The sequence below is a fragment of the Salmo salar genome, chromosome ssa13 (genome assembly GCF_905237065.1).
Source record: "Salmo salar chromosome ssa13, Ssal_v3.1, whole genome shotgun sequence".
NCBI lineage: Eukaryota > Metazoa > Chordata > Actinopteri > Salmoniformes > Salmonidae > Salmo > Salmo salar.
Genome location: NC_059454.1, coordinates 113683144 through 113700378, shown reverse-complemented (window position 1 = coordinate 113700378; position 17235 = coordinate 113683144). Strand labels below are relative to the sequence as shown.

Below are 17235 nucleotides of genomic sequence, written 5' to 3'. Positions count from 1 at the left end.
GCAGGTCTCTTCTTATTATTGGTGTCCTTTAGTAGTGGTTTCTTTGCAGCAATTTGACCATGAAGGCCTGATTCAAGCAGTCTCCTCTGAACAGTTGATGTTGAGATGTGTCTGTTACTTGAACTCTGTGAAGCATTTTTTTGGGGTGCAATTTCTGAGGCTGGTAACTCTAATGAACTTGTCCTGCAGTAGAGGTAACTCTGGGTCTTCCTTTCATGTGGCGGTCCTCATTAGAGCCAGTTTCATCTTAGCGCTTGATGGTTTTTGCCGGCCTTGATTGGGAGACCCCATAGGGCGGCACACAATTGGCCCAGCGTCCGGGTTTGGCCGGGGTAGGCCGTCATGGTAAATAAGAATTTGTTCTTGACTGACTTGCCTAGTTAAATAAAGGTTCATATAATTAAATAAATACAAATCCTTCAGCTCTACCTGTTTCACACACACAGGGAGGCAGGTAGCCTAGTGGTTAGAGCCTTCACCCTGGACTAGACCAGGCCTGGGTTAGAGCCTTCACCCTGGACTAGACCAGGCCTGGGTTAGAGCCTTCACCCTGGACTAGACCAGGCCTGGGTTAGAGCCTTCACCCTGGACTAGACCAGGCCTGGGTTAGAGCCTTCAGCCTGGACTAGACCAGGCCTGGGTTAGAGCCTTCAGCCTGGACTAGACCAGGCCTGGGTTAGAGCCTTCAGCCTGGACTAGACCAGGCCTGGGTTAGAGCCTTCACCCTGGACTAGACCAGGCCTGGGTTAGAGCCTTCAGCCTGGACTAGACCAGGCCTGGGTTAGAGCCTTCAGCCTGGACTAGACCAGGCCTGGGTTAGGAGCCTTCAGCCTGGACTAGACCAGGCCTGGGTTAGAGCCTTCACCCTGGACTAGACCAGGCCTGGGTTAGAGCCTTCAGCCTGGACTAGACCAGGCCGGGGTTAGAGCCTTCAGCCTGGACTAGACCAGGCCAAGTGGTTAGAGCCTTCACTATGGGATAATATAATGATAGTACAGTGGTACAGTATTATAGTGGTATAATAGTAGTACAGTATTATAGTGGTTGTATAGTGGTTCAGTATTATAGTGTTATAATAGTAGTACAGTATTATAGTGGTATAATAGTAGTACAGTATTATAGTGGTATAATGGTAGTACAGTATTATAGTGGTATAATAGTAGTACAGTATTATAGTGGTATAATGGTAGTACAGTATTATAGTGGTATAATGGTAGTACAGTATTATAGTGGTATAATAGTAGTACAGTATTATAGTGGTATAATAGTAGTACAGTATTATAGTGGTTTAATAGTAGTACAGTATTATAGTGGTTAATTGGTAGTACAGTATTATAGTGGTATAATAGTAGTACAGTATTATAGTGGTATAATGGTAGTACAGTGGTAGAGTATTATAGTGGTAAAATAGTAGTACAGTGGTACAATATTATAGTGGTATAATAGTAGTACAGTAGTACAGTATTATAGTGGTATAATAGTAGTACAGTATTATAGTGGTTTAATAGTAGTACAGTATTATAGTGGTGTAATAGTAGTACAGTATTATAGTGGTTTAATAGTAGTACAGTATTATAGTGGTGTAATAGTAGTACATTATTATAGTTGTATAATAGTAGTACATTATTATAGTTTTGTAATAGTAGTACAGTATAATAGTTGTATAATAGTAGTACATTATTATAGTGGTATAATAGTAGTACAGTATTATAGTGGTGTAATAGTAGTACAGTATAATAGTTGTATAATAGTAGTACATTATTATAGTGGTATAATAGTAGTACAGTATTATAGTGGTTTAATAGTAGTACAGTATTATAGTGGTATAATAGTAGTACAGTATTATAGTGGTTTAATAGTAGTACAGTATTATAGTGGTAGTATAGTGGTACAGTATTATAGTGGTAGTATAGTGGTACAGTATTATAGTGGTAGTATAGTGGTACAGTATTATAGTGGTAGTATAGTGGTACAGTATTATAGTGGTAGTATAGTGGTACAGTGTTATAGTGGTTTAATAGTAGTACAGTGTTATAGTGGTTTAATAGTAGTACAGTATTATAGTGGTTGTATAGTGGTACAGTATTATAGTGGTTGTATAGTGGTACAGTATTATAGTGGTTGTATAGTGGTACAGTATTATAGTGGTTTAATAGTAGTACAGTATTATAGTGGTGTAACAGTAGTACAGTATTATAGTGGTATAATAGTACAAGTGTGGTACTTCCGGTTTGGAGCGAGCAGTCGCACTACGCTTCGCTCCACAGGTAATATTACACTTCACTACATTACAACGGTTTGATTTGTTTGATCTGAGCAATTCTTCTTAGCTAGCTACATAGCCGTCTTTGTATCAAAGATAATTGTGTAGTTTAGAGTAATTAGAGTAATTATCGAGGCTAGCTATCTTCGTCCTCCTAACGTAGTCAACACTGCTAGCTAGCTAGTCAACACTGCTAGCTAGCCAACTTCTACCGACTAGCAGCACTGTAGAAACTATTACATTACAACGTAACGACTTGATTAGTGTAGTGTTAGCTAGCTACATAGCTGTCTTTGCTGTCTCTGTATCTAAGATAATTGTGTAGTTTAGAGTAATTATCGAGGTGAGCTAGCCAGCCGCGATGCCAGACTTAGTCAACACACCTAGTCATCATTAACCCACTGCTAGCTAGCCAACCGTTACCGACTAGCAGCGCTGTAGATACTAATACTTTACAACGGAACGATTTAACATGTGCAGTGTTAGCTAGCTAGCTACATAGTTGTCTTTGTCATAGCTTGATAATTGTGTAGTTTAGTAATTATCGAGGTTAGCTAGCCAGCTATTTCCGTCCCCCGCGACGCCATTTTTCCAAACCTAGCCAACTATTACCGACGAGCAGCATTGTAGAAACTAAATACATTACAAAGGAACGTCTTGATTAGTGTTATGTTAGCTAGCTAGCTACAAAGTTGCTTTGTATCATGACAAGGTGTAGTACTGAAACTATCGAGGTTACCTAGCCAGCTACACGTTCAAAGTCAACAACGCAGCCACTGCTAGCTAGCCTACTCCACCAGTCAGCAGTACTGTGTCATTTTCGTCATTTTAGTCAATAAGATTTTTGCAACGTAACCTTAACTTTCTGAACATTCGAGACGTGTAGTCCACTTGTCATTCCAATCTCCTTTGCATTAGCGTAGCCTCTTCTGTAGCTTGTCAACTATGTGTCTGTCTATCCCTGTTCTCTCCCCTCTGCACAGGCCATACAAACGCTCCACACCGCGTGGCTGCTGCCACTCTAACCTGGTGGTCCCAGCGCGCACGACCCACGTGGAGTTCCAGGTCTCCGGCAGCCTCTGGAACTGCCGGTCTGCGGCCAACAAGGCTGAGTTACCACAGATAACACTGCTACTCCTACTGCTCTCTCCTCGTCTGCCCACGTGTTCTCGCATACCCCTAGAGCATCGAGCCAGCAGGGTGGTGGCACTGGAATCCTCATCTCTCCCAAGTGGACATTCTCTCTTTCTCCCCTGACCCATCTGTCTATCTCCTCATTTGAATTCCATGCTGTCACAGTTACCAGCCCTTTCAAGCTTAACATCCTTATCATTTATCGCCCTCCAGGTTCCCTTGGAGAGTTCATCAATGAGCTTGACGCCTTGATAAGTTCCTTTCCTGAGGATGGCTCACCTCTCACAGTTCTGGGTGACTTTAACCTCCCCACGTCTACCTTTGACTCATTCCTCTCTGCCTCCTTCTTTCCACTCCTCTCCTCTTTTGACCTCACCCTCTCACCTTCCCCCCCTACTCACAAGGCAGGCAATACGCTTGACCTCATCTTTACTAGATGCTGTTCTTCCACTAATCTCATTGCAACTCCCCTCCAAGTCTCCGACCACTACCTTGTATCCTTTTCCCTCTCGCTCTCATCCAACACTTCTCACTCTGCCCCTACTCGGATGGTATTGTGCCGTCCCAACCTTCGCTCTCTCTCTCCCGCTACTCTCTCCTCTTCCATCCTATCATCTCTTCCCTCTGCTCAAACCTTCTCCAACCTATCTCCTGATTTTGCCTCCTCAACCCTCCTCTCCTCCCTCTCTGCATCCTTTGATTTCCTCTGTCCCCTATCCTCCAGGCCGGCTCGGTCCTCCCCTCCTGCTCCGTGGCTCGACGACTCACTGCGAGCTCACAGAACAGGGCTCCGGGCAGCCGAGCGGAAATGGAGGAAAACTCGCCTCCCTGCGGACCTGGCATCCTTTCACTCCCTCCTCTCTACATTCTCCTCTTCTGTCTCTGCTGCTAAAGCCACTTTCTACCGCTCTAAATTCCAAGCATCTGCCTCTAACCCTAGGAAGCTCTTTGCTACCTTCTCCTCCCTCCTGAATCCTCCTCCCCCTCCTCCCTCTCTGCGGATGACTTCGTCAACCATTTTGAAAAGAAGGTTGACGACATCCGATCCTCGTTTGCTAAGTCAAACGACACCGCTGGTCCTGCTCACACTGCCCTACCCTGCGCTTTGACCTCTTTCTCCCCTCTCTCTCCAGATGAAATCTCGCGTCTTGTGACAACCTGCCCACTTGACCCTATCCCCTCCTCTCTTCTCCAGACCATTTCCGGAGACCTTCTCCCCTACCTCATCCTCGCTCATCGACTCATCCTTGACCGCTGGCTACGTCCCTTCCGTCTTCAAGAGAGCGAGAGTTGCACCCCTTCTGAAAAAACCTACACTCGATCCCTCCGATGTCAACAACTACAGACCAGTATCCCTTCTTTCTTTTCTCTCCAAAACTCTTGAACGTGCCGTCCTTGGCCAGCTCTCTTGCTATCTCTCTCAGAATGACCTTCTTGATCCTAATCAGGCAGGTTTCAAGACTGGGCATTCAACTGAGACTGCTCTTCTCTGTGTCACGGAGGCTCTCCGCACTGCTAAAGCTAACTCTCTCTCCTCTGCTCTCATCCTTCTAGACCTATCTGCTGCCTTTGATACTGTGAACCATCAGATCCTCCTCTCCACCCTCTCCGAGCTGGGCATCTCCGGCGCGGCCCACGCTTGGATTGCGTCCTACCTGACAGGTCGCTCCTACCAGGTGGCGTGGCGAGAATCTGTCTCCGCACCACGTGCTCTCACCACTGGTGTCCCCCAGGGCTCTGTTCTAGGCCCTCTCCTATTCTCGCTATACACCAAGTCACTTGGCTCTGTCATATCCTCACATGGTCTCTCATATCATTGCTATGCAGACGACACACAATTAATCTTCTCCTTTCCCCCTTCTGACAACCAGGTGGCGAATCGCATCTCTGCATGTCTGGCAGACATATCAGTGTGGATGACGGATCACCACCTCAAGCTGAACCTCGGCAAGACGGAACTGCTCTTCCTCCCGGGGAAGGACTGCCCGTTCCATGATCTCGCCATCACGGTTGACAACTCCCTTGTGTCCTCCTCCCAGAGTGCTAAGAGCCTCGGCGTGACCCTGGACAACACCCTGTCGTTCTCCACTAACATCAAGGCGGTGACCCGATCCTGTAGGTTCATGCTCTACAACATTCGCAGAGTACGACCCTGCCTCACACAGGAAGCGGCGCAGGTCCTAATCCAGGCACTTGTCATCTCCCGTCTGGATTACTGCAACTCGCTGTTGGCTGGGCTCCCTGCCTGTGCCATTAAACCCCTACAACTCATCCAGAACGCCGCAGCCCGTCTGGTGTTCAACCTTCCCAAGTTCTCTCACGTCACCCCGCTCCTCCGCTCTCTCCACTGGCTTCCAGTTGAAGCTCGCATCCGCTACAAGACCATGGTGCTTGCCTACGGAGCTGTGAGGGGAACGGCACCTCCGTACCTTCAGGCTCTGATCAGGCCCTACACCCAAACAAGGGCACTGCGTTCATCCACCTCTGGCCTGCTCGCCTCCCTACCTCTGAGGAAGCACAGTTCCCGCTCAGCCCAGTCAAAACTGTTCGCTGCTCTGGCACCCCAATGGTGGAACAAGCTCCCTCACGACGCCAGGACAGCGGAGTCAATCACCACCTTCCGGAGACACCTGAAACCCCACCTCTTTAAGGAATACCTAGGATAGGATAAAGTAATCCTTCCAACCCCCCCCCCCCCCTTAAAAGATTTAGATGCACTATTGTAAAGTGGGTGTTCCACTGGATATTATAAGGTGAATGCACCAATTTGTAAGTCGCTCTGGATAAGAGCGTCTGCTAAATGACTTAAATGTAAATGTATAATAGTAGTCCAGTATTATAGTGGTTGTATAGCGGTTCAGTATTATAGTGGTATAATAGTAGTACAGTATTATAGTGGTTTAATAGTAGTACAGTATTATAGTGGTTTAATAGTAGTACATTATTATAGTGGTATAATAGTAGTACAGTATTATAGTGGTATAATAGTAGTACAGTATTATAGTGGTTTAATAGTAGTACAGTATTATAGTGGTTTAATAGTAGTGCAGTATTATTGTGGTATAATAGTAGTGCAGTATTATTGTGGTTTAATAGTAGTGCAGTATTATTGTGGTTTAATAGTAGTGCAGTATTATTGTGGTATAATAGTAGTACAGTATTATAGTGGTATAATAGTAGTTCAGTATTATAGTGGTATAATGGTAGTACAGTATTATAGTGGTATAATAGTAGTACACTGTAGCTCAGTTGGTTGAGCATGGCGCTTGCAACGCCAGGGTTATGGGTTCGATTCCCACGGGGGACGGGTATTTAAAATGTAATAAAATGTATGCACTCTACTGTAAGTCGCCTTGGATAAGAGCGTCTGCTAAATGACTAAAATGTAAAATGTAAAAATGTTATTATAGTGGTATAATAGTAGTGTTATAATACTATGGTTTAATGGTTTAATAGTGGTACAGTATTATAGTGGTAGTATAGTGGTACAGTATTATAGTGGTTGTATAGTGGTTCAGTATTATAGTGGTTTAATAGTAGTACAGTATTATAGTGGTAGTATAGTGGTACAGTATTATAGTGGTATAATAGTAGTACAGTATTATAGTGGTATAATAGTAGTACAGTATTATAGTGGTTTAATAGTAGTACAGTATTATAGTGGTATAATAGTAGTACAGTATTATAGTGGTATAATAGTAGTACAGTATTATAGTGGTTTAATAGTAGTACAGTATTATAGTGGTAGTATAGTGGTACAGTATTATAGTGGTATAATAGTAGTACAGTATTATAGTGGTATAATAGTAGTACAGTATTATAGTGGTATAATAGTAGTACAGTATTATAGTGGTAGTATAGTGGTACAGTATTATAGTGGTATAATAGTAGTACAGTATTATAGTGGTAGTATAGTGGTACAGTATTATAGTGGTATAATAGTAGTACAGTATTATAGTGGTATAATAGTAGTACAGTATTATAGTGGTATAATAGTAGTACAGTATTATAGTGGTATAATAGTAGTACAGTATTATAGTGGTATAATAGTAGCACAGTATTATAGTGGTATAATAGTAGTACAGTATTATAGTGGTATAATAGTAGTACAGTATTATAGTGGTATAATAGTAGTTCAGTATTATAGTGGTATAATAGTAGTACAGTATTATAGTGTATTGTAGTATTATGCAGTCCGTTCTTTTCACCTATCGTACTACTACTGTATGGCTGACCCTGTAAAACAACACATTACACTGCACCTATCATACTACTAAACATACAACAACGTACCCAGTGTGTGACAATGCATATTTTTATTGTGTTTTTTGTTGTTGTCTTTACTCTCTGTCCTGTGTTGTTGCTGTGGTGTTTCTAATCAGGTGTTTGCTGCTTGGTTGATCGGAGGAAGCATTGTGGACCTCAGGAAGATATGTTAATATGAATGTTTCCTTTCTTTTCGTCATTGTAACACTGTTCTGAAAAGCACTCACCCGTTAGCCATGCTGAAGTAGCAACAGTGCAGATTGTTATGTTGCAGAGTGGTTGTGTTTCTCCTCTGGACTGTTGCTGCTTGTTGAGTCTCACTGTTTGTTCTATTTACCACAGAAGTGCTGGAATACTGATTGACTGTGTCTTCTCTCTCTCTCTCCCTCCCTCTCTCTCTCTCTCTCACTCACTCACTCACTCACTCACTCACTCCCTCCCTCTCTCTCTCTCTCTCTCTCTCTCTCTCTCTCTCTCTCTCTCTCTCTCTCTCTCTCTCTCTCTCTCTCTCTCTCTCTCTCTCTCTCTCTCTCTCTCTCTCTCTCTCTCTCTCTCTCTCTCTCTCCTTCTCTCTCCCTTTCTCTCTCCTTCTCTCCTTCTCTCTCCCCTTTCTCTCTCTCTCACTCCCTTTCTCTCTCTCACACTCCCTTTCTCTCTCTCACACTCCCTTTCTCTCTCTCTCTCTCTCTCTTTCCCTCTCTACTTCGATCTCTCTCCCTCTCTCTCCTTTTCTCTATTTTTCTCCCTCTCTCTCCTTTTCTCTATTTTTCTCTGTCTCTCTCTATTCCTCACCCTCTCTCCCTCTTTTTCTATCTTTATCCCTCAATCTCCCCCTCCTTATGTCTCTCTCTCTAGGAGCGTGTAGTGGTGCAGAATGCTGATTGGCTGGCTGTGGTTCCATACTGGGCCACCTGGCCGTTCCAGACGTTGCTGTTGCCACGGAGACATGTCCAGAGACTGACTAACCTCACCGCCCAGGAGAGAGAGGGTACGACCTCTGATCTCACTCTAACCCATTACCTTTAACCCCTGACATCACTGTAACCTACTGTATTAAACCCTTAACCCTTGACCCTCACAACTCAACTCTCTTACAGTTCACTATGTCACCGTGACCTTTAACCTCACTACTAACACAAACCACTCATTCTACCATCCCTGGTGAAACCTCCTCCTCTGAAACAGCATGTCCTAGCTGTGTAGTAGTGATGTAATCTGGGTAACCAGGACAGTGTTTTTATTAGATGAGAAGCTGAATAATCACATGTACAGGGTTGCAGGTGTAATTATTACAGAGTGCAGCTCTGAGCTCCAACAATGTAGGACAAACGATACATGTCATAATAAATAATATAAATAAAATCTATACATATTAACACTGTAACAATGGTCAATATATAAATATAATAATTTTGTGTAGCGAAGTGCTTGTTTTTCTAGTTCCAATAGTGCAGCTAATATATATAATATCTAACAAGTAATCTAACAATTCCACAACAACTCCCTTTAACACACACATCTAAGTAAAGGGAAGGAATAACAATATATACATATAAATATATGGATGGGCCATGACCGACCGGCATAGAATAGATACAATAGATGGTATAAGATACAGTATATACATCTGGGATGAGTAATGCAAAATATGTAAACATCATTATTAAAGTGACTAGTGATCCATTTATTAAAGTGGCCAATTAATTCAAGTCTGTATGTAGGCAGCAGTCTCTCGGTGCTAGTGATGGCTGTTTAACAGTTTTGATGGCCTTGAGATAGAAGCTATTTTTCAGTCTCTCGGTCCTAGCTTTGATGCACCTGTACTGACCTCGCCTTCTGGATGATAGTGGGGTGAACAGGCAGTGGCTCAGGTGGTTGTTGTCCTTGATGATCTTTTTGGCCTTCCTGTGACATCAGGTGCTGTAGGTGTCCTGGAGGGCAGGTAGTTTGCCCCCGGTGTTGCGTTGTGCAAACCGCTCCACCCTCTGGAGAGCCTTCGGTTGTGGATGGTGCAGTTGCCGTACCAGGCGGTGATACAGCCCGACAGGATGCTCTCAATTGTGCATCTCTAGACGTTTGTGAGGGTTTTAGGTGACAAGCCAAATTTCTTCAGCCTCCTGAGGTTAGGGTTAGGGTTAGAGATAGGGTGGACCATTGTCCGTGATTTGTACGCCGAGGAACTTGAAACTTTCCACCTTCTCCACTGCTGACCCGTCGATGTGGATGGGGGGGTGCTCCCTCTGCTGTTTCCTGAAGTCCACGATCATCTCCTTTGTATTGTTCACGTTGAGTGAGAGGTTGTTTTCCTGACACCACACTCCGAGTGCCCTCACCTCCTCCCTACAGGCTGTCTCGTCGTCGTTGTTGGTAATCAAGCCTACCACTGTAGTGTCGTCTGCAAACTTCATGATTGAGTTGGAGGCGTGCATGGCCACGCAGTCATGGTGAACAGGGAGTACAGGAGGGGGCTGAGCACGCACCCTTGTGGGGCCCCATTGTTGAGGATCAGCGAAGTGGAGATGTTGTTTCCTACCTTCACCACCTGGGGTCAGCCCGTCAGGAAGTCCAGGACCAAATCGCACAGGGCGGAGTTGAGACCCAGGGCCTCAAGCTTAATGATGAGCTTGGAGGGTACTATGGTGTTGAATGCTGAGCTGTAGTCAATGAACAGCATTCTTACATAGGTATTCCTCTTGTCCAGATGGGATAGGGCAGTGTGCAGTGTGATGGCAATTTCATTGTCTATGGACCTTTTGGAGCGGTATACAACTTGCAGTGGGTCTAGGGTGACAGGTAGGATGGGGGTGATATGATCCTTGACTAGTCTCTCAAAGTGATTCATGATGACAGAAGTGAGTGCAAAGGTAACTGATAGTCGTTCAGTTACCTTTGCCTTCTTGTATACAGGAGCAATGGTGGCCATCTTTGATTGTCTCCACCTCCCTCCGGTGTCGCCCATCTTCCCCATTATCCCCTGTGTATTTATGCCTGTGTTCTCTGTTTGTCCTTTGCCAGGTCGTCTTGTTTGTCAAGTCAACCAGTGTTTTTTTGTATCAGCTCTTGCTTTTCCCCAGTCTCTCTTTTCTCATCCTCATGGTTTGACCCTTGCCTGTTCTGACCCTGAGCCTGCCTGCCGTCCGGTACCTTTGCCCCAGTTGCTGTAATAAACATTGTTACTTCGACACAGTCTGCATCCGGGTCTTACCTTTATCCTGATTGTACGAACTGCCAATGACTGACCCAGCAGACCCGGGCCAGCTGCACAACGTCATCTCCTCCCAAGGAGTCACCATCGGGAGGCACGAGGAACTGCTTCGTGGCCTTATGGAAGGGGTCCAAATGTTGGCTGAACGCCATGACCGGGCATTGGACAGTTTGCTGGAGCAATTCCTACAATTAGTTATACATTGGGTGCTACATGATACAAAGAAAAAGTGCCTAGTAGACGAAACTGATATGACGGCTTGGTAGACAAAGGAAATGGGGTAGGGACCGCTCAAGAGCAGGACACTCATAGCTGATAACTACACTCATAGAAAATGCTAATACTTTGAATACGAACAACCGCTTATGTGAAAAGAAATTGCAATTTACATATTTACGAGCGTATGTCCTGTTGTCTCTCTCTGTGGTCGCCGGTCCATCTGCTAAAGCGAATCGACAGAAAAGTCTCTGGTTGCGTTGCAGTTCTTAACTAATTTCAACATGGGAATGGTCTCCACGTTCTCTGGTCTTGTCCATTGGTAGAGTTGCAGTTCTTAACCATTTCAACATGTAGCATCGGCTCCATATTTTCTGGTCTTCTTAACCATTTGAGACGTCCGGCTTACCGTGGGTCTCTTTGGCATCGAGTAGTATTTCTTCTCTTTTGAAAGTTTCAGAGTTCCAGCCATTTCAGCATGGGAACTCCCTGTCCCTGCGTTATCTTGACTAAATGTACATTATGTCATGTGTCCTTTTATTCTGGAGTAGAAAAGGGCGGTGCCATGACGCCTGACGTAATGTCTGACTCACAGGGGCGTGGCCACTGACTGTGCATAAGTTACCATAAAACAACCAATTCTCATTTAGAAGACTAAATCACATTGTTATCTTTTCAAAAGTATTCTTATACTTATTCATCCATCTTATACAACATTCAGATGTAAACCTGACAGCTGGGAAATGTACACTTTAACAGATACAGTTATGTGGGTTTCCTGTCCTTCATGAGATCACCAAATGAAACATACTCGACGTGACTGTCCCTTAAGTGTCCACATTCTCAAAAATAGAAATATTGTTTAATTCTCCCATTTTGGGGATTAGGAGTTTTTACAAGAGAAGCTCTTTGTTATCCATAGACTCTCTCCCTCAATACGGCATGGCAGTTCTAACCAGGAATTTATGACTGTTGTAAAACCTGATGTGGGGAGAGAATGAGAGAGGGGTGGAGCCACGATATACACCCAAAAGGGCCACGTCGTGACACTGGGGACCCATGCCAAATCCTTTGTCTCCTGCGGGGGAATAGGCATTGTCGTGCCTTCTTCACGTCTGTCTTGGTGTGTTTGGATCATGATAGATTGTTGGTGATGTGGACACTAAGGAACATGAAGCTCTCAACCTGCTCCACTACAGCCCCGTCGATGAGAATGGGGACGTGCTCGGTCCTCCTTTTCCTGTAGTCCACAATCATCTCCTTTGTCTTGATCACGTTGAGAGAGAGGTTGTTGTCCTTGCACCACACTGCCAGGTCTCTGACCTCCTCCTTATAGGCTGTCTCATCATTGTCGGTGATCAGGCCTACCACTGTTGTGAGGGGCCCCGGTGTTGAGGATTAGCGTGGCAGATGTGTTATTACCTACCCTTACCACCTGGGGTCGGCTCGTCAGGAAGTCCAGGATCCAGTTGCAGAGGGAGGTGTTTAGTCCCAGGGTCCTTAGCTTCGTGATGAGCTTTGAGGGTACTATGGTGTTGAACGCTGAGCTGTAGTCAATGAATAGTATTCTCATGTCGGTGTTCCTTTTGTCCAGATGGGAAAGGGCAGTGTGGAGTGCAATAGAGATTGCATCATCTGTGGATCTGTTAAGGAGGTATGTAAATTGGAGTGGGTGTAGGGTTTCTGGGATAATGGTGTTGTGAGCCATGACCAGCCTTTCAAAGCACTTCATGGCTACAGATGTGAGTGCTATGGGTCAGTAGTCATTTAGGCAGGTTACCTTAGTGTTCTTGGGCACAGGGACTATGGTGGTCTGCTTGAAACATGTTGGTATTACAGACTCAGACAGGGTGAGGTTGAAAATGTCAATGAAGAAACTTGCCAGTTGGTCCGTGCATGCTCTGAGTACACGTCCTGGTAATCTGTCTGGCCCCGTGGCTTTGTGAATGTTGACCTGTTTAAAGGTCTTGCTCACATCGGCTACCGAGAGCGTTATCACACAGTCGTCCAGAACAGCTGGTGCTCACGTGCATGCTTCAGTGTTGCTTGACTCGAAGCGAGCGTAAAAAGCATTTAGCTCGTCTGGTAGGCTCGTGTCACTGGGCAGCTCACGTCTGTGTTTCCCTTTGTAGTCCGTAATAATATAATCCGCTTATCTGTATTGTAAAGCGAGAAACACAATTTAATCTTTGCATCAGTAATGGTGTTATCATGGACAGACTGGGGATTATTGGAGCATGAATGTGACTCATTCTATAATCTGTTGCTTGAAAAGAAATCAGGTGTTTTCACACAGATTCCTCTGTCCTGTTTTATTGTCATTGTTTTTAAATGACAGGCAGCTGTTGTGTTGTCATAAAATTATCTTGGTGGGTTAGTTTGTTTTCCCAGCAGTATGGTGCCCTTGAAGGACATATTTCATTTGATCCAAATATCAGCAGAAGGTTAATTCTGGGAAATAATAAACTATGCAGCCTGGAGTGTGGTTTGTTTGGAGTGTTTGTGTGTGTGTGTATATGTGTGTCAGTGGAGGTTGCTGAGGAGAGGAGGACTCATAATAATGACTGGATTGGCGTGAAGGGAATGGTATCAAACATTCCAACCATAACTACGAGACGTCCTCCCCCAGCAGACTCTGTGTGTGTGTGTGTGTGTGTGTGTGTGTGTGTGTGTGTGTGTGTGTGTGTGTGTGTGTGTGTGTGTGTGTGTACGTGCGGCTGTGACACCGTCTAAGAGAGAGAGAGAGATTGAGCGCCAGGAAGTGTAGTTAGTGCTAATATGTATATGAATGTGTTCTAGATAGCTCCAGGAAGTGTAGGTAATGCTAATATGTATATGAATGTGTTCTAGATTGCTCCAGGAAGTGTAGTTAGTGCTAATATGTATATGAATGTGTTCTAGATAGCTCCAGGAAGTGTAGTTAGTGCTAATATGTATATGAATGTGTTCTAGATTGCTCCAGGAAGTGTAGTAAGTGCTAATATGTATGTGTTCTAGATAGCTCCAGGAAGTGTAGTAAGTGCTAATATGTATATGAATGTGTTCTAGATAGCTCCAGGATGTGTAGTAAGTGCTAATATGTATATGTTCTAGATAGCTCCAGGAAGTGTAGTAAGTGCTAATATGTATATGAATGTGTTCTAGATAGCTCCAGGAAGTGTAGTAAGTGCTAATATGTATATGAATGTGTTCTAGATAGCTCCAGGAAGTGTAGTAAGTGCTAATATGTATATGAATGTGTTCTAGATAGCTCCAGGAAGTGTAGTAAGTGCTAATATGTATATGAATGTGTTCTAGATTGCTCCAGGAAGTGTAGTAAGTGTTAATATGTATATGTTCTAGATTGCTCCTGGAAGTGTAGTAAGTGCTAATATGTATATGAATGTGTTCTAGATAGCTCCAGGAAGTGTAGTAAGTGCTAATATGTATATGTTCTAGATAGCTCCAGGGAGTGTAGTAAGTGCTAATATGAATGTGTACTAGATAGCTCCAGGAAGTGTAGTAAGTGCTAATATGTATATGAATGTGTTCTAGATAGCTCTAGGAAGTGTAGTTAGTGCTACTATGTATATGAATGTGTACTAGATAGCTCCAGGAAGTAGTTAGTGCTAATATCTAGTGTAGTAAGTGCTAATATGCAGATGAATGTGTACTAGATAGCTCCAGGAAGTGTAGAAATGGCTAATATGTATATGAATGTGTTCTAGATAGCTCCAGGAAGTGTAGTAAGTGCTAATATGTATGTGTTCTAGATAGCTCCAGGAAGTGTAGTAAGTGCTAATATGTATATGAATGTGTACTAGATTGCTCCAGGAAGTGTAGTAAGTGCTAATATGTATATGAATGTGTACTAGATTGCTCCAGGAAGTGTAGTTAGTGCTAATATGTATATGTTCTAGATAGCTCCAGGAAGTGTAGTAAGTGCTAATATGTATATGAATGTGTTCTAGATTGCTCCAGGAAGTGTAGTTAGTGCTAATATGTATATGTTCTAGATAGCTCCAGGAAGTGTAGTAAGTGCTAATATGTATATGAATGTGTTCTAGATAGCTCCAGGAAGTGTAGTTAGTGCTAATATGTATATGAATGTGTTCTAGATAGCTCCAGGAAGTGTAGTTAGTGCTAATATGTATATGAATGTGTTCTAGATTGCTCCAGGAAGTGTAGTTAGTGCTAATATGTATATGAATGTGTTCTAGATAGCTCCAGGAAGTGTAGTTAGTGCTAATATGTATATGAATGTGTTCTAGATAGCTCCAGGAAGTGTAGTAAGTGCTAATATGTATATGAATGTGTTCTAGATTGCTCCAGGAAGTGTAGTAAGTGTTAATATGTATATGTTCTAGATTGCTCCAGGAAGTGTAGTTAGTGCTAATATGTATATGAATGTGTTCTAGATAGCTCCAGGAAGTGTAGTAAGTGCTAATATGTATATGAATGTGTTCTAGATAGCTCCAGGAAGTGTAGTACTGAAAGTAATGTAGATGCTCCAGGAAGTGTAGTTAGTGCTAATATGTATATGAATGTGTTCTAGATTGCTCCAGGTATATTAGTCTGAACTCTCTCTTTCTAACTCTTTCTATTCCAGGACTGGCCTCCATTATGAAGAGACTCTTGACTAAATATGATAACCTGTTTCAGATCTCCTTCCCCTACTCCATGGGCTGGCACGGTAAGAGAGAAACAACTCTCAGAAACAATATGAAAAAAGATTATACTGCCAAAGACAGCTATTATTTATTATAGATTATAACAGCTGTCAAATTGCTTGGAGGGAATTGTCTTGCTTCTTGAAAAATGTGTTCATCAAAAGTGTTTTCAAAATTCACCGATAAATTGGACCGCATGGAAAACTAAAGACATAGAAACCATAAATTGCTTGTTAACAGGAAATACATTTATTTCCATGACAGAATTAAAAAGCAATTTTGTATTGACAAATACAGCTTTTGCCAAGAGTGTGCAAAGCTGTCATCAAGGCAAAGTGTGGCTATTTGAAGAATCTCAAATATAAACTATATTTTGATTTGTTTAACACTTTGTTTCGCTACTACTAGATTCCATATGTGTTATTTATTTTGATCTAACAGTAGGATGATAGTATATAGATATCTACAGTAGGATGATAGTATCTATATACTATCTATATACTGTCTTCCTACTGTTAGATATCTATATACTATCATCCTACTTTAGGATATATATATATACTATCATCCTACTGTTAGATATATATATATATATATACTATCATCCTACTTTAGGATATATATATATATACTATCATCCTACTGTTAGATATCTATATACTATCATCCTACTGTAGGATATATATATACTATCATCCTACTGTTAGATATATATATACTATCATCCTACTGTAGGATACATATATACTATCATCCTACTGTAGGATACCTATATACTATCATCCTACTGTAGGATACCTATATACTATCATCCTACTGTAGGATACCTATATACTATCATCCTACTGTAGGATACCTATATACTATCATCCTACTGTAGGATATCTATATACTATCATCCTACTGTAGGATATCTATATACTATCATCCTACTGTAGGATACCTATATACTATCATCCTACTGTAGGATATATATATACTATCATCCTACTGTAGGATATCTATATACTGTCATCCTACTGTTAGATATCTATATACTATCATCCTACTGTAGGATATATATATACTATCATCCTACTGTAGGATATCTATATACTGTCATCCTACTGTTAGATAGCTATATAATATAATCTTACTGTAGGCTATATATCAACTATCATCCTACTGTAGACCATCTATCTAATATAATCCTACTGTTGGATAGCTATATAATATAATCTTACTGTAGGATATATATCAACTATCATCCTACTGTAGACCATCTATCTAATATAATCCTACTGTAGGATATATATCTGCTATCATCCTACTGTAGGATATATATCTACTATCATCCTACTGTAGACCATCTATCTAATATCATCCTACTGTAAGGCTATATATAAACTATCATCCTACTGTAAGGCTATATATCTACTATCATCCTACTGTAGACCATCTATCTAATATCATCCTACTGTAGGATATATATCTACTATCATCCTACTGTAGACCATCTATCT

General features: G+C 42.5%; 1 protein-coding gene across 2 annotated transcripts in view; it reads left to right on the top strand.

The window, feature by feature from the left end:
- The window catches only part of galt (galactose-1-phosphate uridylyltransferase), a 75196-nt gene that overhangs the window by 42578 nt on the left and 15383 nt on the right, over positions 1-17235 (top strand). For both annotated transcript variants that reach the window (XR_006758349.1, NM_001140448.2), the window contains 2 exon segments: positions 8519-8651; positions 15673-15756. Coding sequence is in view for 1 of the 2 variants with exons in the window: in NM_001140448.2 (NP_001133920.1) it covers positions 8519-8651; positions 15673-15756 (217 nt within the window). In the remaining variant the exon portion in view is untranslated.